The following is a 25588-nucleotide window of genomic DNA, read 5'->3' as shown; positions in this document are numbered from 1 at the left end:
AAAAAAAAAAAAAAAAAAAACTAGGTTCCAGTGCATGGCTAGTTCCTTTCACCTCTAAGTAAGCTCCTTCATCTGTCATCTACTGTCATAATTTCTGAGGGATGTCATTTACTTTTAAGGAAAAATTCAGAATCTTTGTTACTCAAGTTATCATTATCTTGGCTTTTTCACGCTTCATTGCTATTCTTACAATTGAATGTCATATTCCAGGTTACGGTTGAGGATTGCCCAAGTGAGTCCTTCACCAATGTCTCAGCCGAGAAGTGCTGGGAAATGGTGCTAGATAGACTAAAACAAGAAGTATTAAGACAGAGTAGACTTGGAAAAGGAATGCGTCCTATGCAGCGTTTGCAAAGTCTTGATGGGCTTGAAATGTTCGGGTTTTCATTTCCACCAATCATTCAGGTAAGTTCTTTTTGAACCTCGACCACATTAGATGCTACTGCGGGGAATATAAAATTATAAAAATCTGTTCTTTTTCCATTGAGCATAAAAAATCCATAGAGCACTCATTGTTTAAAATTATGAAAATTTATGGTTAAAAGAAAATATGACTCTTTAACTGATCTTCAACCACCTAATGTCCTATGGTCGGTCCCCATTACAGTATGTTTTAACAATATTTTACATCTTTCCTAAGAAAATCTGTGCATTTCTGGAGTGTTCCATGCGTATCTTAAAACCACCCTCCCAATATGCCGACAGTACTGGTGCTCAACACCTTGCTAATTATCCAACTGCTGAAAGCTACCCTGTACTACACTAACCCCAATAATTAATCTTTGAATGTCAGATTAGGGAGACCAGAACTATCCAAAGTTCCAAAGTGGGCTAAAAGTCACGTTCAAAATATACAACCCAAATAAAATTAATAACTAAGTTACCTCTGTTTTTCCGGCACATATTGTAGATTAATGTATCTGTGAATAATCTTTGAACCATCTAAATGTCAGCACACCTTTGTACTGACCTGAAAGAGAAATTCTACGCAGTTCATATAATCCTGATTTTCTTTTTATACTTGTTCTAGTCTGTGAATCGAATAGTTGATGCAATGAGATTGTATATGGCCAGCAAGAAGGTCCTTTTGACACTTTGGACTTCTAATTAATGTCTGTGACTGAATTGCGGTAATCTGTTCTTCACCAGGAAAAAAGAACAATAGATAAAAAACCTTTACTGGTGGAAGAAGATGAAAGTAATGTATCAAAGGGTCATGGCTATCTGATCAAAATGTTTCCAAGTTGTGACCCATTCAAGTAGTAACATGGATATATGTGATTATCATAACTCAGGAGTGTTTTTTAACTAATGCACTTGGCCATTTCCTTGAAATGTCACGCCAGATTCCTTCCACTAGAGGTGGTTGGACTGAAGGCTGAATGGGTCCTACCTAGGTCGTAAAGGCCAAGGTTCAACTAGGAAGACCAATTGATCAAAGTGTGGGTTGGCAGTTTTAAAGAATTATGTTTAACAACCTACTTGTATTTTAAATCTTCTTTTTACTGGTTCTCTTTCATTGTCAAGTTAAATATCATTAAATCTGCTATAATTAGTGTTTGTAAGGACAAATCCATTTAACGGGGCTGCCATTTTGAACTAAATTTGTACAGCAATTGACAAAGTTCTAGTGTGAGTACCTCAAACTGTATGTAATGTAATATAACATAACATGATCTTTGATCTGGACATTAACTAGAGTTTCTGCAGGCTATCGAGGCTCTTGATCCAAATCATCAATGCGTAGAGTACTGGAACCATAAACTGAGATCAAAAGGAGACTATTTGACTAACCTCCCTACAATGCAACCTGTGGTTTTGGACAATGGGAATGGTGGTGAGAGATGCCAATTAAGATCATGTAGTTCTACAGAGGAAACAAAGCCGAAGATCTTTGGTCTAGATTTGACAAAATTTGATCAGAATAAATCAGAATCGGGAATCCATTCGGTTGATGAGGTGCAGTCTGTGTTGGGAGGATTGTTCAAGAAGGCAAATCCTGATGAACTGAAGATGTTGCAGAGGGTGTTTTGCAGCAACTCATGCAGCACCGAATGGAAAGCGGCATATAGAACTTTGAATCAAGAGATGGAGACAGCTATAGATAAAAAATGAGAAGCCAAAAAAAAAAAAAATGGTCACCATTTTTTTTTGTCAGGGCCCTTCCCCCCTCCCCCCCCCCTCCCCCTTCCCCCCTTTTTATTACCCTCTTAAATCCCCATTTTATTAGGTCCATTCTTTCAACTGCTGCCTCTGGCACATCTATTTGTTCTTTGCCCTTCTCATGATCATATGGTTCTTCAGTCTGATCTCATTAACCTGTCATAATCTAGGGTACTTGTGGATTAGAATTTTGAGTAGTGATAAATTTTACTGACTTTTATTTCAATGCCTCCTGCAAATTCCAATGTGGGAAAGAAGTTATACTTGATAATGGCCCAAACTTTAGAAGGCTGCTTCAAATCTTTCAATTCTCTGTAATTTGGACTTGGGTTGGCATTTACAGCACTGTTAACAAATGGGTCAGGTTGAGGTTCAGTGCTTGGCTGCTTCTTTTGATGCCTAATCTGCCCTAATCCAGAATTTCAGTATTAAAACACAGTTTCTACTTTCTAGATATCAAGTATTGACTGATGCAAATTATTAAGACACACTTTCAAATGGGGATGTTTGGTTGGAAGTGAAGTGAAAAAAACATTTGTTGATTTTATTTTACTGTCATTCACTTCACTGTACAAAAAAGAGACTTAGAAACTGTTTGGTTTGCTGGAAGAATTGTTGAAATGTTCAGTATGACCAAAACAAACAGAAAGTAGAACTTTTCAAGTAATACCAGCAATAATGTGACTAAATAATAATTTTACTCAATTATTCATCATTTAAGGTCATTTGGGGGATCTATCTCCATTTCTTAACCACTTACCAAGGTGTTTTCTGGTTGGCAGCGTTGGCTTCATGTGGGGTTAGTAGTTAGTCCCAATAAGGGGCTCATTTAGAAATATTTATTAATAGATTGAGCATGGACTATTGGGTAGGAGAATAATTTCCTCTATTTTGGTAGAAAGAAGAGTAACTACAGCTCCTTGAAAGGACCACGACAAGCGATTTAGAGTCATTTAAGCCTCCACTTGGTTGGAGAGAGAGAGAGAGAGAGAGAGAGAGAGAGAGAGAGAGATTTCATTGCGGGTGTTTGGCTGGAAGTATAATTGATATTAAGTGATGAAAATATGTAGGATCCACTGTATATAGGAGGTAGGAGATGACTTTTTCTTTCTTTGGGATTTGAGGGAAAATTGGATAATGATTACCTAACAAGATGGAACAATGTAGTTTTTGGATCACTTCATTATGTAGAGCTCCTTTGTGAATGTCTCTTCTATTAAGGAGAAGCAAGGCCATTGCTCATTTTGAACAGCTTTGTTTTGTTAAAAGTCACATCTAAGTAATTTTTAAACAAATAAAAAAAAAAAAGGACAAAATTGCCTAGTAGTTCCTTCACAATGAGTTGGCTAAGAATGGTCTCTCTCTCTCTCTCTCTCTCTCTCTAACCCATTTGATAATATACACCTCTTCATTTATTTATTTAATTATATATATATATATATTTTTTTTTTGTTAACGATGGGTATCTAGGCCTTCACAATCCTAATAGTTCCTTCACAATGAGTTGGCTAAGAATGGTCTCTCTCTCTCTAACCCATTTGATAATAGACACCTCTTCATTTATTTATTTAATTATATATATTTTTTGTGTTAACGACGGGTATCTAGGCCTTCGGCCTAACTAGTCCCACGGGCCCATATTGACCCCACAACCATATAGATTGGGTCATACCGGGGTTGAATGAGAGCCATTCAACTTTCTTTGAAAACAATGAAGAGCACTAAACACTCCCATGTGAGTGGCCCCAAGGAAGTAAGAGGAGTTGAACTTAGAATCACACGCTTTTTGAGGCGAAGGTCCCTTGCCAATTTGGCTACCCCCTTGGGGTTAACCTCCTTTTCCATATTTTTATACTCCACTCTTTTGAAGATTCCTCCTCTTTGGATGCCTCTACATTCATGAAGACTCTACTACTTGGAAGACTTTAAGCGTTTTCACCTTTTTTTAAAGACTCAACTTCGTTCGAAGACTTTTACCCATCAAATAAAATAAAAAAATAAAAAATAAAAAAAAACTTCTTTATAGACTTTACCCAATTGAAGACTCTTCACCTCCATTTTAAGACCCTAATGGATAACCCAAGTAGATAAAATACATCAAACCCAACACACCCTATCATTTATTTCGGATTCTAGACATTGAGATTCATAGGAAAATGTCTTCATGTAGAAGGTTCACAAATTAGATTTTGATGGAACTAAATATATGTTTTCAGATGTGCAATTACGCTCTTTAGTCTTTACTCTAAACCATACCTGAGGGTGTATTTGTTTCTCAAGAAAAGAAAAAGAACAGAGAGATAATGATACATAACTTCTGTAATATTTATTTATTTTTTTCTTATCAAACAAAAATATCATAAAAATATTTTCCCCGTCACATGTGCCACTTCACATTTCTACCTGACAAATGGATTTTTTTTTTTTTTTTAAGGACTCCCTTGCGGATTCTTTTACTTTTTTTTTTTATTGTAAGAAAGTAAAATTCATTGATAGCAAGGTTAGGACTGAATGTACATCATTATAAGACTTTTTTTTTTTTTTTTTTTTTTTTTTATAGGTAAAACATCATTATAAGAGTTAAGGTTATGAAAAGATGTTCTTTTGTAGATTTGTTTACTTTTTTTAGGTCTTTGAGGTACCAATACTTATCCATGGTTCCCAAGCACCAGCATAAGATTTTGACTATTGATGCAGCCAAGGGCATTGGTTGCAGATATTAATTTTTGTGATATATATATATATATATTCATTTGAAAAGTTAACCACTAATAAGAAGTTGATTATGCCGCATCTCCATTACAATATTAAGATTTAGCTGATAACTAATATCATTATGCTCTTGTTTTGACCTTGAAGAATTCGAATATAAGAGTAGAAGGAGCACATTAAGTACAAGCCATCAACTAAATCTTTGTTGTTATAGAAGTGACAAGCATATTCCATTGTCACTAACACTTATTATCATGAAAATTAAACAATCATATCTAACACTAAAGGTCCCTTAATTTAAATAAATAATATACCTTCTAGACAATTAAGACTATGGGTGTCAAACCCAAGACAAACCCGACTAAACCGATCGAAACAAACTATTTATAGACCGGCCTGATCCGGACCATTTATTAAACCAGTCGGGCTTGAGCCCGGCCCGTTTACAAACAGTCGGTCTCAGTTTTGCTATTTGGACTGTCGGGCGCCCGACCGAGACTGACCGAATAACACACGACCGATACTGACCCATTGTGCACCGACCTGACCCGACCCTTTAATGAGTGTAGAATGCCTATTTTGGCCCACAAATTAAAAAGTAAAAAGTAAAGAAAGAAAGCTCGGTTAGTATATGTCAAACCGTCAAAAGGTTTTACAAATATTTGATTTCTCGTTTGGTTAAAGTGCAGTAGCTAAAAAAAAAATGAAATGGTTGGGCTTGCAATTCTTGTCATTTTTTTGGGCTTGCATTAGTAAAATTAAGTGGGCTGGAATATAAGAACACATTTTAAAGAGGACCCGTTTAAAAACCGGTTAAAGCCCGTTTAACATTAAACATGCCCGTAGCCCGGTTGAGGCCCGACTAAACCCTGATTAAAGCTTAATTTTAGTAGCCCGATTATAGCCCAAGACCGACCGACTGAATATAAAGCTTACCATGCCCTCACTAACTAAGCCCGATTAGTTAAATAGGTGGACATGGTTCAGCCTTTGAAAGTCTTCAAACCTAATGAAGCCCAACCGAGACCAAACCAGCCCGACCGATTGACACCCCTAGTTAAGACAATCACAAACCACAGTGGGATCCTCCATGTAAAAAAGGGAGACCCACTTCATATTGTGGTCAAAGGAAAAAAAAACATACTTTAGCATCCCGGGCCGTATGGCTAGAATTGCTCAACCAATAAAAGTGTTTTTATTTGTTATAATCTCCTTGATTTCCAAACTTAGACTTAATATGGAGTGACATGTATGCCACTCATTTATAAAAGCTCTACCTAAAATTTCTTACTTGTATTTGTTAATCTCCTTGATTACCATGCAATTACTAAATATGCAATGACATTATGACATGCAAGCCACCCATTTGTAAAAGCTATACCTAAAAGGGTTTTTGTTTTAAATGCTAAAGACTTAATATGCAATGAAGCTATACCTAAAAGTGTTTGTTTTAAATGGTAAAGATCAAGTTAGATAGTTTAAAGAAGCCAACTCACTGTTTTTTAGTCCCTTTTAGTCTCTTTCACATTTATATTTTGGGTGGGTGTTTTTTTGCGAGGCAGCGGAGGTTACATGGGCAGATGAGAGCCAACAAAAGGAATAGAGGTATGTCATTAAAAACAAGGGGAGGAGAGATCATACATTACATAGCACGGTGGCGTTCTAGTTCTTGTTCTTGTTCTTGTTTTTTTGTTTTCTCTTTCTTTCTCTTTGATTGGATCCATATAGTCGGCTCCATTTAGTTAGGATAAGACTGAGTTGTCATTGTTGTTGTTGTTGCTGTGTTATCTAGGTTCATGAATTTTTCGAATTTAAAATTCAGTCTGATATGGGTTTAATGTGTTAGGTATAGTTTGATCATGATATGAAAATTTGAAAATTTTCTTGTATTAAACTGTAAAGGCTGAAGTTTAAATACAAACATTTATGCAAGATTTGATTTATATTTAAGATTCATTAGGATGTCATGTTAGATATGGATCCATATATTTATTGATCCAAATTGGAAATCATCCAAAAATTAATTATAGGCTCAAATCTATGTATATCTGAGAACCCTTTTCATGACTTGGGCCATTAGATTAATGACACATTCACCTTTATTTTCAATTTTTTTGGAACTTTTCTCCCTTTGTAGTTCATTATAATTTTTTTGGAACTTTTCTCCCTTTGTAGTTCATTATAATTTTTTTTCCCTTTACTAGTGGGAAGTTGGCAAACTCGAGAAGGGAAGATATAATAAAGCCAAAAACGAGAGGATGTGGATGTAAATTTCTCAAAATTCAATTGTATTTAAGGATATGAATAATTTATTTAAAAGAGGAAAAAAGATCATTGAATTTTTGTCAAATAATATGACACCCCATGGATACTTTTTTTTTTTTTTTTCAAAATTTTATTTTATCACTTGCCTAATTCCATTAGGAATGAAACTTGATATGTTAAAGATAGAACCTCAAAAGAAAGAGAGTGGTTTTGTAAAGCTTTTTGTGTTATTGGGTAGTCTTAACCTAACTCATAGTATGGATGTAGTAAAAAAAAAAAAAACTTTTTTGTTTAAGTACATTTTTTCTAGAAAGAAAATTAAGGAAGAACTCTATCTAAGAGTGCAGTGGATATCAACGTTCCTATGTGGCTATCAGCCTATCACCTCTCTCTCTCTTTATGAAAAAACATGTGGGAGGAGAGAGATATAGGATCTCAGACAAAGAACTAGTTCACAAAATTTTATTTAGGGAAAAAGAACACTACATGTTCACATGCCCCTAGTTGGATGCCTGTGCGCCTGTTCTAGATGGTCCTTGTGTTGGACAGTGGCTACGCAGCCACATAATGATCCTAACAAGATTTTAAATCTCAAAAATTAGATCAGTATCAATCTCCAAAGAAACTAATCTAATATTGATCTAGATCCTTGCCCTTCTCCCAAACACTTACATAGTATTGGCACCTTACTCATCTAATATTGATCCAATAACAACATAAATTAGATTGGATTAGTGCATATCGGTCACTTTTGCTTTTACTTTTCAAAAAACATACATTTCTTTTATGATTTACCCTTGAAACGATACTCATAATCGATTCAAATTAGACAAATATTGATATTGATACAATATGACCAATCTAATATCGATACTAAAAACCATGATGTCAGGTCACTTAGCTCTACTGATTACTCCCCCTATCCTCTTCACTCACTAAAGAGGGCATTGGACGACAATCTTTATAGATCAGTTTTACTTTTAATTTTTATTGAAAAAAAATATTTTTCGAGGATTTTCCCTTTAATTCCACACCCGTTCCAGATCGGTCACGTATCGATATAGGTCTCGTCTCATCGATCGGCTAACCCGATACCGATACTTAGAAACCTGACATTTCCCAGCCCTTTTAGTTAAGAAGCGGTCAATCAGGAGTCAGGACCTACTGGAGACGTGGCGTAGACGCCGTAGAGGTTATTGGGTCCCACACAATAACAATATTGACTGGGACCGAATATCGGCAGGCCACAGTTTCAAGATACGCCGGTCTTTTGTCTTGTTGTCTCAGCCATCATCGTACGGTCAACAGTTACCCGACAGATCTGACGTTTTCCCCATCTCAGCTAGACCTATCAGAAAAAAACATCTCAGCTAGATAATTTTACGATACTACCCCTATTAACCTTGAAGGACAGTTTCGTCATAGGAAGAGCTCTTGTTGAATTACGAAAACAACATCCAATTAAATGACAAGCGAGGGTATTTCTGTAACTTCGCAAGGCACGTGAGGAATTTCAGTTGTTGGCGTTTCGTTTACTTTTACTATAATTACATTGTTATGATAGGCTTGTGATGAAGGATTGATATGTCGGTAGCTTTATCCTTTATTACAAAATTATCCTTAAAAACTTATTGAAAAGTCCATGGGGAAGATAAGGTTTGAGAGGTTATTATTGTACTTTTAAATTTTTTGTTCCATCCGTTCCAACCGACACTGTCCCGTCGACCAGACTGCAACGGTTTCCGTTTACCAGCGGACGGCTTTGGGAAAAGCCACGTGTCAATACTCTAGAGAAGCACACAGCTCAAAATATCATCAGGTGACAGTTGTCTAACGAAGCCGCAGAAGCCGCTTTTCCAGATAAGGACGTGAAGGGTAAAAGTTAGCAGTTGATAGCCGTAGGATAGGGAAGCAGATGAACGGTTGGGATGATATAAGGAATAAGATAAGGGCTAAAGAAGCAGTAGCAGTAGGCCAGAAGCCAGCTTTTACATTTTAAAAGTCACGTGCTTTGGCGATGGTCTCGAGGAGTCGTCGACGTCACGAATTCAAAGAGTGCGAAAATAATTACTGCCCGAATATGTTAAAACTTCGTCGCCTTCCAAGAAAGAGCTCTCGAGGAAAAGTACCGCGAAAATTCAAACCGATAAAACGTGTATGGGGAGACGCCGAAAAAGTGGGTGGATAGCGGGTATGGATCCGACCCGGTTATTAATGGACTCGGGCAGTTCATAAGCTAGGGTTAGAGATGGAAGTACTGGATCGAGGTCCTCTCCTAAGCGCTGATTGCCCAGGTCTTGCCCATAGGTACCTAGGCAAATGATACATATCCAAGCAATGATTCAATGGCTCTCGACATGGGGCCTTTGTTCTGGTCGATATAAGCACAGTCGTCGGATCATCACTTTGACACATGTCGATCGCTCAAGTAGCTATGGATAGATTTGAGCAATCAACATTTAGGAATGGAGCTAGATCCAGAAGTACTAGCGCATTGAGTATAGGGTTTTAGGTATTGGTATTTAGATATGAATCAATGGTATTATTGATAAGGGAGAATGCTTTCGATCTTGGAGTGTAGGGGTTGCACCATCGAGGGGGCCAATGGGAGTGCACCAAGAAGTGCCAACATGGTGGGCATTTCCACCTTTCATGGAGGTAGGATGGTCATTCCACCTACCTCTGTGTTTTGATGTAGCACTTACACTCCTGGACAAAAATGATCTCCCAATTGTTAAAACAATATAGGGAGAGAGATTGTTGCTTGGTAGCATGGCCCCTGAGTCAATGTAGGGGCCAATGGGATCATGCATCAAGGCATTCAACAGGGGGTGGGGTGGTCCTTTCGCTACCCATATGTCTGGGTGTAGGATTGCATGACCATGTAGCATTCTTTTCTCCAATAAGAAGTAATATCAATGTCTTCGAGGCAAAACCTCTTATATTTTGACCGATACTAACACATATATGTATTGGTCCAATAACAATACTGATATGTAGCTGTCCATTTTCATGGCTTTCCCTATATGAACCATTTATTCTTTCTCAGGAATTGGGAGAATACAAAGTAATGGCTAGAGTACCAATACACATGCATGCTCATTCGCAGAATGCACGCAAATACACAAACGATATTTTACCCAATCTTTTAATATTTCTGATTGAATTTTTTTGTAATTTTTTTTTCTTCAATAAATTCAAGTACTTGAATCTAACATGTTTATCAAAATTAGAATTTGCAATAAGGTTTACCGATCTAAATCGATTAAAGATCAAAAATTGATCTTAGCCGATACTAATATGATATGATCGATACGATATCGATACTTAAAATCATGCTCTAGATGGAGCGAACAACTTGTTAACCATTTTGGGCTATGGATATTAGAAAAAGATGCCAAAGAGATATGATTGTATTGGGCTGGCCCCATGTTCTAAACTTCATTTTGCAATAGGGTTGTGTTCAATCTTGGCTTAGTCAAAATCAACTGAGCGTTAGCCATAGCATGACCCTTTTGGTGCATTACTTTTATAACTTTAGACAACTTTCTTTTTCTTTCTTTTTCTTTCTTTTTTATAACTTTGATGTACAACATCTCTCTTGCTTCTTTTGGATCTGTGATCAGCATATTAAATTAGGAGATGGGAATAAAATATAACATCTAATTATTTGGTAGTTATGTGACTACTAACTGGTACACATTTGACTACTTTCTAACCAATTCAAATCAGATCAATTACTTTTCTAAAAATGACTTAATTAATTCAAAATAAGACTCACTCTATCATGAGCCAATTTTTGTCAATACATGAAAAGATTTGTTTAGTCACAATATAAATGTGGAGAGAAGTAAATTAGGGGTTGCAGATGTAGAGCCACAAAAGTTTCAACATTCCTCAAATGAGTTAAACTGGTGGACTCGACTCTTTTATTCTATACCAATCATTTCTGCTTATTTTCTGGTTATTAGTTCTCCAAATGAATCCTTACACACCATAGAAATTAGTTATAGCTAATGGAGAAGGAATGAAATCGATCTAAATATAGAAGCTGTGGTTAAAATTTGTAAACACCAATGTGGATTTGGAATGTAAAACTCAGATTATTGACTTTCAATATTTATTTTTAAATTCAATAATTTTGGGATTATTGTGTACGGAAAAAAAAAATGGATTATAGCCTTTAGATGGTCCAGTACGAAGAAGTGATTTGATTTTGATTGAAAGAGGTGAAAGAGCCAGAGGCAAATCTAAAAAAACCTAGAAAAAGTGGTGAGAAAAGGCATACATAGCTATAGCCTTGTGTCAAGTATGAGCTCGATATTCAAACTGAGCTGATCGGAAGGTAAGAATCCATATAGACGAGACTCCATTTAGTTAGTATAAGGTTTTGTTTGTTTGTGAAATATATATTTTTTTTGCTATCAACCTCTTGGCCTAAAGAAAGTAATCTTTTGCGATGAAGTTGTTTGATTAAAACAAAATAGTATCCCTTTAGGAACCGTATATGCACCATTGGATGCATACGGTTCAAAAAGACATTGTGAAAAAAATCAATGTGTTGATCCTAAATGGATTAAGATGAAAGAGTCTTATTCTCAAAATGGTAAGGAAAGTGACCATCAGAGAGGAAGCAAAACTGACTTATTAAGAGCAACTAAACAGATATGCAACAAAGAAAGTGGAGGTAAGCTCTATTCAACTTGCATATCCAAATTTACAAACAACAGAAAGTCAATTCAATTAACCCAATTTTGAGCGAAAATAAAATGGATACAAAAACCAGATTTTAAGTTTGAATCCTATTTCTTGCATTATTAACTAAAATCCCTTGTTTAACACCCCCCCCCCCCCCCCCCCCCCAAAAAAAATCCTAAGTAATAGAATGATAAAATAAAATGAATACAAGTCATCCAAATGAGGCCTTTCATTCAAGTTTCTTAGTTTGGAATTTTTCTTTTTAAAGCATCTAGTTGAATGTCTAGAAGAAGATTGGTGAAGGTAGGATTCAATGTCAAGACTTCATTGTCAATCCAAAATCAATTTTCTCTATCTCAATCCATCTTAATTAGCCTATTTAAGTTTTGGGTAAGATTTGCACATTATCAGTTGAATTTCGAAACTAAATGGGGTAGTTCTTTTCAAGACCTAGATTACTGTAACAACATCCCTATAAAATGACTTATATACCCCATATATTTATTGTATCCCGTGATACCCTCACTCCAAGGCCCGAAATTGCACACGAGTAATGGAGGGAACCGTCTCTCTTAAGTTCTACTTTCTAACATTTACCAAACCTATAGTTCATCAACCTTTAATTTTTTAAAGTTTTCCCTTACTAGATAGTAGATTCAATGCTATTATGCATCACTTCCATTTGTCTATAAAGTATACTACGGCCATTAATTTGGCTATGTTTGATATGCATTTTCATTATCCATCTCAAACTGGAGAAGACATTCCTAATAGGATAGAGAACCCGTTGTAGAATAAGATACATTTTCAGTCGCACTCTAAGATTCAAGAAATAGAAAGCATATCAAAATAACATTTCTGTTGTTCTATAAAATGCATTCTCAGATAAGAATGCATTCCAAACACACTCTTAAATTATCTCTCTAGTATTGGGATGTATCAATCTATAATCGGTCAGTTTTTTTTTTTGGTAATTAGGTCAGAATTTCAATAAAGACTGTTTCGGCGTTTCTTTTGTACCATATTTTGTGCCACGTAAGTCAATTTCAAACTGTTCAACGGAAAGAGGACAGAATATATTTTTTTTGGTAGGAGAGGGGACAATATATTGGTAATGTGTCAAACTTGGTATCAACACGGGACCCATAGCCATGGCCCCACCCCGTGAGGAGGATAAGGTCATGTCTATTGTCTAGGCACGCGCGCCCTAGTAAATTTATCTACTTCAATGTGGTACTCCGTACTCCAGTTGGGTTATATAGGTCATTTCAACACAACGGGCTACGTGGCACTTGCCACTTGCTTTCATTTTGTCGCAACTCGGAAGTGTCACTATCGTAGTTCTATGTAAAACCAAGGGCGGATAAAGCTTTCCAAAAAAAGAAATTCAACCTACGTGGCCCTAAATTCCACGTAATCAAACAGCTGTCAGACTGGATCGAAAACTTCAAAGGTAGTCCTCCTCTTCAACTATAAAAAAGAAAATACCAGTCGTAAACACACCAAACCATTTCCAAACCCTAGTGGGGCGGGAACTACGCTTCTCTTCACACTCTCTCTCTATCTGAGCTTTCTATATTTATATAGAGATCTACAGGATTATTCCACTCCGGCGATATGATTCAGGCGAAAATCTGAGTTTTCATTTCAAAACATTATTTCCAATTGGATAATTTTCCTTGGATTTTGATATTCTTTCGTTATTTCTGGTTGTGTTTTACTGGTGTCACGTGCTGCATGATCATCGGTGATGGCTTCGGCTTGCGTGAACAACGTCGGAGTTTCGCCGGAGACTTTTCTCGACTGTCCTCCGACGTTCCCGGCGTACGGCTGGTTGAGTCCTAGAATTTCTTTCAGCCGTGATTTCCCCGAAGAGGATCCGAATGCGAAGACGTCCTCAACAGCTGAACAACAGAAGTCTACGGAGAAACAAGATCCCGAAGTTTACGGCAAGGATTTTGGAGATTTTGAGTTCAGGCTTGAAGATCCGGTGACAATGCTTCCGGCGGACGAGCTCTTCTCCGATGGGAAGCTTGTGCCTCTGCAACTTACCACGGTTCGTCCTTCTGTTGATTCGACCGCGGCAACGTCGACTTCGGAGGAGATAAGGTCACCAGAGGAGATGAAATCGCGCCGGAGAGCTGAGGTGTCCGGGACAGATCCGTACTTATTCTCCCCTAAGGCGCCGAGATGTTCGAGTAGATGGAGAGAGCTTCTAGGGTTGAAGAAGCTGCAGAGCAATCACGCTAAGCAGGATTTGAAGAAGTCTGATTCGTCTTTCTCTTCGAAGAATATTAACCCCAAGACATTGAAGCATTTCCTCCACAGGAGCTCGAAATCGTCTTCAGCGGGGGCAGATTCTACGTTGAGCCTTCCGTTGCTGAGGGATTCTGATTCGGAGTCCGTTTCGATTTCTTCCCGCCTTTCTCTTTCTTCTTCATCTTCTTCTGGCCCTGACCATGAAGATCTCCCGAGGCTTTCCCTTGATTCGGATAAACCGAATCCGAGCCAAACATTTTCTCTGGGCAGGAACCCACCAAGGCTTAAACTAAGGAAGCCAGCAACGGCTAGAACTGCCACAGCAACTGCAAGCGAGAACGTTAGGCCTTTTGCGGCTGAACGTCCTAAGGTGAGAGTCGGACGGAGCCCGATTCGTAGAGCACCTGATTCAACTACTACTCCTTCTAGAGGGGCCTCTGTCGACAGTCCTCGGATGAACTCTTCTGGAAAAATCGTGTTCCAGAGCTTAGAGAGGAGCTCGAGCAGTCCGAGCAGCTTCAATGGTGGCCCGAGGATTAAACACAGAGGAATGGAGAGATCTTATTCTGCAAATGTCAGAGTTACCCCTGTTCTAAACGTTCCGGTTTGTTCGCTTCGAGGATCGTCGAAATCTGGTTCGGTCTTCGGCTTCGGACAGTTATTTTCTTCTCCTCATAAGAAGGATGGAACATCCAGCAAGGGCCACACAACCAGAAATCGAACTGATCGGAATTGATTTGGTTTCAGTGTATTTTGGTAACATTTTGAAAAATTTTAACTTCCGCTTCCCTCTCACCCCCTCACCGTTCTATGGTTCTTCCATTGTGCGGGGTATTATTCGCTTACAGATTTTAGATGTATATATGCGGGCCCTTCTGTCTAATGTAGGATTTCTTCCACCCTGCTAAGGGTTGGAATGCTGTTCCTCTAATTTCTTTTTCTTACGCTCTGTTTTTGCTGGTTATTGTAATCTCTTCTTAGAAAAGGACTGACCTATTACTGTGTCAGTCATTAAGAGATTTGTTCCAGTTGACAAGATCATTTTTATTGTAAGTTTGCTGATTCGCTTTTGTGTATTTTGTTATATCCGTTGGGAATTTCACATTGTTGCGCTTCTTCGTCCATACTGTTCTCATAGCTTTTCCTTCATATCTTCTTTAATGGGTTTTTGGTGTTGGTGGTGGTCCTGTATCCTGATTCCCGCTGGTGCCATGTCTTCTAAACTGTGAGTTAGTTCTCAGGTTCGTTGTTCCCTGGTTGCGGTGGGTTGTTGCAGATTCCCATTGGCTCAAATTAGTCATTTCATGGTGAGTTTAGGTAAAATTTGCATTTTTTTCATTGTTTTTGGCTTATATTTTCTTATTTTTCGTTTAGGTCATTTGTCATCGCTTTCAATATTCAGAAGTCAGATCTTCATCTTCATGCATTCCTCTTTTTCTTTTTTATTTTATTCACTGAAACATGTTGGAGTTTGGGAAATGATGAAAAAAAAAGAAAAAGATAAATACAGGTAAGCAGAAGGCTCCAATGGGTGAGCTATGCTGAATGTTTTTGCACGTCAGTCTGATCCCAAAACTCTGTTCATGTCTTTGTCTTTTTTCTGCCCCTTCGCGGTGTCTGTTCCCCCTTTGTGGTCGCTATCTTTCCCTATGCCCAGGTCTGGTGCTAAAATACGCTGGTGTGCCTATCTTCCAACAGAGGGCGTTAGCGCAGAGGCCCCGCGACAGGGAGCGTTCCCCCTCTTTGTTCTCGATCTTGGACCCTTGTGTGGAAGTCTACGCCAAGCTGTCACTCTCCCTACCTTCTCGGTTACCTGTTTCATGTTCCCCCATCTTATAATTTCGAGGGTATTTTCTCAATTTTAAATTTGGTTTCTTTATAGGTGAGAATATGATTCTTTAATATGTATTTACTACTTTACTAACGGTTAGTTTTTGTTTACTTTTTTTTTTAATTAGAGTTGATATCCGTGAAGGTAACATGCTTGTGGACGGTCGAGAGCTCTGAGGAGATTCCCCCAGCTAAAGCCATTTTTCATTGCTGGCAAAGTTTATTGTCTTTTGCTCTGCTCTGTTTCTCCCTTTGCTCTACTGGAAGACCCAAATCACTTGCTCGTGGACATTTTATATTCCTACCCTGTTCTTTTGCCTTATTTATCACCACTTGGGTTTCATCTCTTCCCCACAAATATAAGAATGTGGAACCCTGGTGGACTCTGATCCTCCATCAAATCACATGGACCCCACATACCTCCATCTCTTTGTCGGACTACTCTGATCTTGCACATGCATGTATGCTTTGGGACGGTCCAGTGCTGATTAGTGATTTTTCTTCCCCACCAGCACTTAACATTATCATAAGCTACATTGAATTCCCAAGCCACCTTTCTCTTTCAAATCTCCTTCTTCCCCACTATATAAGAAGGAGGCTATCGAGTCTGTGTCTAACAGTACAATATTAATTGATTTCTTTCTTGGGTGGATAAGCTCTATATGAGTAGCTGGTCATCCCATTGAAATTTAATGGGTCAATGGGTGTCTTTGATGTTGCCTTGTTTTTTCCGTTAGAATTGATGCTGTTCTGTTGACATAACTTTTCTAATTAATTGGACATTGGATTTTTGAATTTGATTGATACTCATTTAATAGGGCCACGACTGATGCCAGTGAAGGCATCGAGTCAGAGAGGTGAAACTTCTATTTTTGGTGTAGCAGCTCAAATCCAGGTGGAGAACCAGAACAATTGAGCATTCAAAACGAAAACACTCCACACTCTACAGACCTAACCATAATAAAGGACCTAGGCCACACTAAACCCTTCATCCTCTTATGCTTTCCCTCCCTCCTTTAAGTACACAAGGAGGGATGGTTTGCCCAACAAGGGGCCAGAGGCAGTGTTCCCCACCATTTCCCTTTCTGGACAAAACCCCTTCCATGTTATTCTGTGTGCTGGTATAGTGACTATGTAAGCAGACGGGTTCTATTCTATTTTCTTACTTTAAATTCTGTATTATACTGGCTATGTATATATGCAAATTTAGTTATATAGGAAAAATATTTGGTATTTAAAGAACTTTCATGTGAGGGCTACAGTTTGATTCCTCTTTTACTCAGTGGTCACCCCCTTGTTTTCCATTTCTGTGATTCTGCCATCTTTACTGGATGGGTCACATGAGGTGTCCATTACTAAATGTGTGTTTTTGTTGTTTCTTTCTTTCATCCCAATTTCAGGCCCCTCTCGGCCCCCACTATAGATAATGGATCTTAATAGGTTTAGGGTCAAAGTTGAGACTTGAGAGTTTTTATATTGGTCTATGTGCAATTTTTGTATCTTTTTGGAACTGACTCAGGTGGGCTTTCGTGGGGTCAGCCCCTAGCCCACTCAACCTTTAGGAAAGACCAAGTCAATACGTAATCATAGGGGGTCGTTTGTTAAGCCTGAAGGTAATGATCTGGCTACAGTTGGCTCCTTCCCTATTTTATTTATTTATTTGCTTACATGCATGGTTATGATAGATATGATTAAACTTAATAAATATTAAATGAAAAAAAATAATGTTCTCCAATTGAAAAGTTAGATTGGATTTAGGTGTTCAAGAGAGCATGAGATATTAGAATTTAGTTGTAAACAACTAGTTTTAGTTAATTCTTAATATCAAAATAAATTTGTATTTTTTGCTTTCAGATTTTTACATAGCAATTGTATTATACAGGTATCGTATCATTGTCGTGTGCGTTTTATTACACCGATTTTTTGAAAAGTATTATTTTTGTATGGCTCGTTTATTTGTCGTATGTATACATTCTCAAACTAACTATGGGACAGACTACTCGGTGTGGATAAAAAAGGTCTTAGGGCGGATGTTTTAAAATTTAAGACATTAAAATGGATTACTTGAAGGCAACAAAGATTATTGTTTTGTTTTGTTTTTTGTTTTTCTTTGTTTTTGATTTCGTTTTTTGTGTTTGTTTTTTTGGTTTGTTTTTTTTTTTTTTTAAGACATTTGGAATAGCACATGTATATGAGACTTTTGATCTATTTTTTTTTTCAATGAGTTGGGTAAAAATATACATTTCGAAGACTTTTAAGAAGCAAATTGAAAGTGAATTTTTTGGAATAGAAACAAAGAAGATTAACCAAAAAGATCCAACACAACAAATAGGGAAAAGATGCCCCTTCACTTGGTAGCCTGCCCATGTGATAGGGTGCAAAATGCAAGCGGATATGACTCTTGCACCGTAATAATGAATAATTCACGACTACTGCCAGCTCCACCGTCACATCCATCCTAATTAATATGTATTTTATACGTGTATTTTTTTTTAATAATATATATACATATATATATATATATATATATTTTCAATTTACTTTCTTGTATAGAAGTATTTCAAATTAACAGACACAAAGAAATACTTCTCAAAAATACTATTTTGGAATAGAAAAGTTGCCACACACACCCTACGTGAGTAAAACAAGCTTGGACCTTGGCTAATGTTGATTGATTTGAGGATATTGAGGGGGACATGATTGCTATTGATCAAATATATTAGAGAATAAAAGAAAAAGAGGCAAAGTTGGATGAGAATAAATCCTCTACACGTACATTCACTTGCACATACATGTAAGAGGCTATCACTTGTCCCACTTATTCTATTTAGAAGGTGAGAATGTGTACTTAAGAAAGCAAAAGGGATACAGAATTGGAGGATCCACCTCTCTTTGACATGGGAACCAAGGCACCAATTTGAGTTTATTTTTTTTATTTTTTTAAAGTAAATGGAATTTGAGTTTAGTTCAATCCTCCGTTGAGGGCTGCAAATTGTCATAATTTCTCCTTGCCTCTTAGGCTCTCTTTGGTATGATTTCTATTTGTATTTATTAACTATTTTTTAGAAATTATTTGTGACAATAAATTATATACCACAAATAATATTCATTTAGTTATTATTTATAAAATAGATTATATAATGAGAAAAAAGGTTTCAATTTTCACCCTAAGCTTTGAGCTTCGAGCAAGAAAGTTAATAAGATTTGGGGTTTTTTTATTCAAAAAGTAAAAAGCATATTGAAGTTACATATTTACCATTGATTTTGAGTAGTTTAGCATACATGCTCATTTAAGATAATAAAAATCAATATAAATGATTTGCTGCAACAAATCACAAATAGTTTGAGAGTAATTTGTGATTTGTGATTTATTCGAATTTATTATAAATAGAAATAAATGCTATAAATTATACCAAACACTTGTAAAAATAGAAATAAGTCAAATAAATACAAATAGAAATCAAATCGAAGAGAGCCTTAACTTTTAGGTTCTCTAATATTGGTGTTCTATTGATTGGGGAAAAGACTACGTCGGGTCGCCAATCACTTTCCGTATATTGAAATCTTTCTATTAGGTTGGATTTTTTTTTTCCCCAATAATTTATAAGGTTTCAAAAACTTATTGACCGCAAACTACTATACCTTAAGCTAGCGAACAAAACCAATAGGGACGCTGGATGAAATCTCATATAGGAGGGGCCGAGGGGGTAGAGGGATATTTTAAATACTTAGGTTGTGGAGTTGTGGTCAATTCCATTTAGGTCTGAAAACTTAATATGTAAGGTAAGGATGATTGGCTTCTACACAGAAGTTGAATTATGGAAACACTTCCTATTTTGGTTTTATGGGAAACTATTGGCCCAAAAAGAGTCAAGGTCTTTTGTCTGTTTATAATTTCTTGATTATTATAGCTCTAGTCAGTATTACATTAAAGTTTCTTAGGATTGCTTTCTTTTGTTAGGTAAGAGTTTTGTCCTTGTATATGCTTTCAGGGAAAGGCTATCACTTCTGTGTCTATCTCTATTCTCACTTGTTTTTTAGTGATAAGGGGGCGGTTTTGTAAATGTAATTGACTGAATGATTTGGTTTAAGTGCTTCATGGGCCTGTATGTTTTGTACTGGGCTGGCTTGGCATTGGGCCATAGCTTTGGGGTAATCAGGGTCTGGGGTTCTTTTCAGTCTTCACTGAGAGTTATCTAATGGGACCAATACTGTGACTTTCCAATGTGGTTGCTTTGATGGTTTCGTCTCCATACTCTGGGTCTGATCAGGCTTACCATGTGTGGGGACACCCAGAAGCTTGTGTTCCCATGTCTTGTGTGTCCTTTTCAGAAATCAAGCATGGATGATTGCATTCTTTCCCCTTCCACCCAAAAAAAAAAATAGAAACCAAAAAACTTATATTCTGTTCGAAAGACTTAAAATCTCCCCAGACAAGGAGCTTGTTGAAAGTAATATTTTTTTTGAAAAATTTATATTATGTTGAGAAGATTCAAAATCTTCCCAAACAAAGAGGTACATTGAAAGTATATAATTCTCTTTCTTTCTCTAAGGCTATGTCTGGTAGCCAAGAGAAGAAAAGAAAAGAAAAGAGAAGAAATGGTGAGAAAATAAAAAGAATATGTATGTTTCGTTACCAAGAGAAGAGAAGAAAAGAAAAGAAAAGAAAAGAAAAGAAGAGAAAAAAATTCAAAAAATTCAAAAAATTTTGAATTTTAGGAGAGAGATAGACACATAAGAAATCATTTTGTAATCATTCATTTTTTGTCTTATTATGTTTTCATATTTTCTTATGTTTTTTTGTGTTTTTGACAAGAAAATTTTTGGGGGAGTAAAAGAAAATTTCACAATTCCCAAGAGGAAATTTAAATTTGAAAAGGAAAATCTTCTCTTAGGTGGTGAAGACATAACAAGTGCAAAGAAAAATTTTTAACCTAAAGTGTACTTTTTTCTTTTCTTTTTTTTTTTCTCTTGGCTACGAAACACAGCCTAACTTCATAAATATGCGGGTCTATTTTTTCTCTTATTAATTAACTGTACAATTCCCCATTATTGACTTGATGTTTGAGAAGATGATGTATTTTATGAATATTGACATGCTGGACTTGACTTATCCTAGCTTGGGTAACCCAAGCATAACTGATGCAATCTCCCTCACGAGATTGCTCGAATACAAAAATCGGGAGAGTACTTGACTTTGTAGATAAAACCAATTTTTGACAGAATGACCTTTGATCAGTAATTTGGGGATAGCTTTCTACTCCGATATCGTTTTTGGGTGATTCAAATTGAGAATTAAAGACAAGAAGTGGGGCTATAACTTTTTGGAGATATGAATTATCAATATTCTGGGTGAAAAAAAGGTTTAAAATGGCTAACAAGTTACTAGACTTACACAGATCCGAATTTAGAAATGAAAAAAAATAAAAAAATGAAAATGGATGGATTGGGCTGAAATGCAACTCTTCTAGGATGATTGCAACACCAGGGGGGTCTTGAAACTCTTCTAGGATGGAAGTGAAGCAAAAAATTCCAACTCTTCAAAGATGGAAAGAAACTCTTCTAATTTTCAAAGGAATCTTTCAATTGGAGAACCACAATTTGATTAATCAAATTCAATTAAAAACTCTTCTCATTCTATTTTTATATACTATCTTTGGTGGCCTTTTATAAGATAATATTCTAAAATCTCAATTTCTGCCCCTAAGATCCCAAGGTTGAGATTACACAAGAGAAGAAAAGAAAGATGGTAGAGAAATCTCATTATCTTGGGTTACTACAAAAATTTGTATTGTCTAAGATCTTGATGCAAATTTCAAAGTCTTGATTCTTGTCTCAAGATAAGTAGTGACTTTCAAGTAGGCTTTCTTTGTACTTTTAAGAGAAGGGAATCTTCTTGACTTGAGGAAGAGCAAGAGGAGCTTTAAAAAGTCTTTTAGGGACTCCCAATAGTGGATTTGGCCAAAAGTGTTTGAGCCAACTTCTTTAGTGCTTTTTGATGTTTGGGTCACAATGTTCCAACTTGTTATGCCTTGGTCCAGAACCAAATGTGCTTTCTGGGCTTGGGTTGATGTAGGTAGATCTCCGCAAAGGCTTAGTTGTTGAGCTTGGATGCAATTGGGTTGCATCAACAACTAATCTAATTGAGCGATTTTGTTGGTGTACAATGGACATATCCAGCCTTTGAACCGCTCGTTACGACATCGGTTTGCTAACTCATGCCTAGTCCTATGCAATGACTTTCACTTAATGTTGAAGAGATTAATTGGCTTGTGTTGCGTTGGACAATGACTTTTACACTAGGGCTATTTTTGGTAACTAAGAGAAGAAAAGAAAAAAAAAAGAAAAGAAAAGAAAATAGTACAAAAGACATAATAAGATAAAAAACAGAATAATTACAGAATGATTTTTTATGTGTCTATCTCTCTCCTCAAACTCAATATTTTTTGAATATATTTTTTTGCCCCTTTTGTTCTCTTGGTTACCAAACATAGGTTAGGGGTGCAACATGGTCGGATTTGGGTATTCAACTATTGGATAAGGAGAGAGAGAAAGATGTGTTATTACCTTATGCCCCCACCCCCAATCAATGGTTGAAAGGCACAACTGTATATATGAGGGTGCATAAAACCTTCCCCTAATTAAATTCATTGAAAAAAAGATAGTAGTATAAACTTTATGCCAACTACTTGTGTGGAATCTAATTCAACCCTTGCAAAGGAGTAGAAACTTCATGGCAACTACATGTGTGGAATATATTCTAAGTCACTGGGGTCTACTTGGATTCCCAATCTTTCTGTTGTACATATTAGGTTCAAGTCTTTTCTCTTTTACCTTTTGACCACTTTAATGTAGTAAATTTAGCTCAACTTTCTTGTTGCTTCTGTGAGGCTCTATTGTGCTTTTTTTGGGTTTGTTCAAAGTGTAGAAAGGTTGTCCATAATGGGGGCCCAAATGATTTGACACTTTGGTCCATTTTTAACAACATTGGTTTCAGCTGAAGGCTTGGTCCACACTTGGATGGGCTTTATTGGGCAAATGATAAACAAGCTTTGAGCCAAAGTAAAACAAGTAATTGGAAAAACCAAAAAGGTTCTCTGGGTCAGCATCCTTAGAGAGGGGTTTTCTAACCTAATTCTACTACTGGATTTAGCTAGTTCTACTAAATCTGACAAAGCGTTGCAGATCAAATCACAGCGTAAATGACCATATAGACAAGTGCAGAAGTGTGTCCCTCTCTTTTCAGTTTGATTTTACTGATAGTATGGAGATTAGAGGCTGTGTCCCTAGTCCCAAGAGTTTTGTCATTTGCGCTTTGGACTTAAATAGTGAATTTATTTCTGGTAGAGGTGCAATCGGGACGAGTTGGACTTTAAATTCCCAAGCCCAATCTTAGGTCCCCTCAACTTGGTTCAGGCTCAGCTCCACCCAACGTGGGGATATGATATCTCAGTCCAGGCCCAATTCAGTCCTCATTGACCCAGATTGAGCTTGATTGGGCCTGACTGACCTAGCATTCCCTATTCTTTCCATTTCATGACAATGTAGGCCCTGGCTGCCCCAATTTTATTTTATTTTTAACTAAAAAAAAAAAAAAAAAAAAGTAGAACAAAAACCCTGACCAAGGTTGAGGACAAAAACGTTAACCAAGATAATAAATCAAGATAGTATATCAATATCATTTAAACATATGCATTAAAAAAAAAAAAAACACCCTAACCAAGGAGAAGAGATACAAAGTTATTGCAGCTTTGAATATCATTTTCATTTTTAATAAATTAGAACCACACTATTCTTTATCCATTCATCTAACATTTTGTTGCCTTCTTGGTTACTTAAGCAAGCATAATTTAAAATATTTTCTTTGATAAAACAAAATCACATACGGCCAAGAATGATGGGGATAGTTAATTAGGGGTTATCGGGACATAGGAATAATTGAGGAATTTTAGAATACTGGAGAAGGAGAGGTTGAGCAACTTTACTTTTCTACGTAGAAAAGAGGTTCAAGGTATACATGGGAGTTTGAGTAAAATAGGATAAATATAGGAGAGTGATAGTAATTACTTCTTCAATCAGTAAAACCCTAGCATAAAGTTCAAGATTGGGTCAAAAAGTGCTTTTACTTTGGAAGGTCATCTGCCATGTTAGCTATAACTGCCTCTTTGGAAATCCATGAGGATTTGTACTAACAAGGACAGGAAAGAGAGGAAGAATCAATGCAAGTCTGTTTACTGAGTTCTAATTTTTTTACTTAAAGCAAGCTTTCTCTATTCAGATTCTAAGTTTTCAAAATGAAACCTAATCCAACAACTCAATTTGAAAATATTATAATGATCTATACAAATATAGGTGGAATGGTGGTTACAATCCATCAAAAAGGTCCGATGTAACAAACACCTTTGAACGGGAAAATGGCTAGATTCGCGATGATATAAGAAGATCTAGCCATTATAGAAGGATGTCCCTGTGAGTCAGTCGCTCTTAGATTATTAACTGCCTTATCGATAAGTTAACCAAATATATTATTATTGAGAAAAGAAGGGCTTGTTGATGGGTCATGAGTAGGTTGGCCCACGTCATTCTATGACATGAAAAATATACCTAACCATAAAAGTTGATGATGTCTGCGGAGGTTTGACAAGGTCAGACCATAACAGTATTGAATGGTTTTCAGCAAATCTTTTGGGTCTCTATGAATGTCAGGAAATTGAGATTCACATGTAGAAAATGGAACCTAAAATGATACGGAAAATGAATGAAAATTGTAAACAAATAATTACACAATATAAAAATTTACGTGGTTTGACAAGATTACTTACACTCATGGTGAAATGAGACCTATTTTACTATCAATAAAAAATAGGGTCATAACAACTCGTCTACACACTTCTCTCAGATTACAAAAAATGATCTGTCACTACAAATTTATAGCCGAATCTATATAGATACACATTACTGAAATACCCATGTAACTTTTCAAACTTAGCCCACACATGCAAGCGACAGAGTACAAGACATTGTACCCCAACACTACTCACAAGAGATGATAACTTAGATTGTTAGGTCAAAGGTTTCCTGAATGGCCTGTTTGGATAAGTTATTTGCATGACCAATTATCTGCCACAGTGGCATATTAGATGGGTTTCGAATTTTGTGGAGAGTACACTATGCAAGGTTCCCAGCCTATTGGTCAAGTTCAAATCAAACGGAATTTGCCAAGTGGAAACATATAAGCTTCGAAAATGTAACGACTATAGGAGGATGCATGGACATACATAAACGAGTGGAAAATACAAGAATACATGGACATATGAGGGAATGTCCATCTGGTTCAAAATGGTAATACATAACGAAGAAAACAAAGTTTCCTTCCTTATCATATTAGGAGAAATTGACAAGTCATTTTACTTGCAGCCCTTATATTGTATATTAGTAGAAATAAAATTATCATAAATATGTGAAGGTACAAGACAAATGAATATAAACTATAAGCATGGGGCGTAGTAGTTAGAGAAAGAAAAAGTGATTCCAATGAGAAGAGCAAACTTAACAATGATGACTTTGTGACAACATTAGACCATCAATTTCAATGAACCCCTACCCCGCCGAAGAAAAAAGAAAGACAAATCAATCTATAAATAGGCATCAGTGCCATGCT

At 36.6% G+C, this 25588-nt stretch overlaps 2 protein-coding genes, 1 long non-coding RNA gene and 1 other non-coding gene across 11 annotated transcripts in view; all 4 read left to right on the top strand.

Moving 5' to 3' along the window:
- LOC122067413 (lysine-specific demethylase JMJ18-like) overlaps positions 1-2389 on the top strand; it is a 14587-nt gene extending 12198 nt beyond the window's left edge. For all 8 annotated transcript variants that reach the window (XM_042631298.1, XM_042631291.1, XM_042631264.1 and 5 more), the window contains 2 exons: positions 211-405; positions 1711-2389. In XM_042631298.1, coding sequence (XP_042487232.1) covers positions 211-405; positions 1711-2115 — 600 coding nt within the window. In that variant the 3' untranslated portion in view covers positions 2116-2389. The remainder of the gene's footprint in view (positions 1-210; positions 406-1710) is intronic.
- A 10943-nt stretch (positions 2390-13332) lies between these two features.
- On the top strand, positions 13333-15221 carry LOC122071268 (putative protein TPRXL). The gene has a single exon (XM_042635596.1). The coding sequence runs from the start codon at positions 13589-13591 to the stop codon at positions 14831-14833; it is 1245 nt and encodes a 414-aa protein (XP_042491530.1). The 5' UTR covers positions 13333-13588; the 3' UTR covers positions 14834-15221.
- Positions 15222-15414: 193 nt separating this feature from the next.
- On the top strand, positions 15415-16724 carry LOC122071276. Its single transcript, XR_006138127.1, has 2 exons — positions 15415-15944; positions 16056-16724. It is a non-coding gene; the product is annotated as an uncharacterized LOC122071276 (long non-coding RNA).
- Positions 15568-15671, top strand: LOC122072489. The gene has a single exon (XR_006138502.1). It is a non-coding gene; the product is annotated as a small nucleolar RNA Z122 (small nucleolar RNA).
- Positions 16725-25588: the final 8864 nt, after the last annotated feature.

Source organism: Macadamia integrifolia, chromosome 2 (genome assembly GCF_013358625.1).
Source record: "Macadamia integrifolia cultivar HAES 741 chromosome 2, SCU_Mint_v3, whole genome shotgun sequence".
Lineage (NCBI taxonomy): Eukaryota > Viridiplantae > Streptophyta > Magnoliopsida > Proteales > Proteaceae > Macadamia > Macadamia integrifolia.
This window is presented reverse-complemented; position numbering and strand designations above follow the sequence as displayed.

Coding starts and splice junctions, on each gene's coding strand:
- LOC122071268 (XM_042635596.1), top strand. CDS start 13,589: ATGGCTTCGGCTTGCGTGAACAACGTCGGAGTTTCGCCGGAGACTTTT.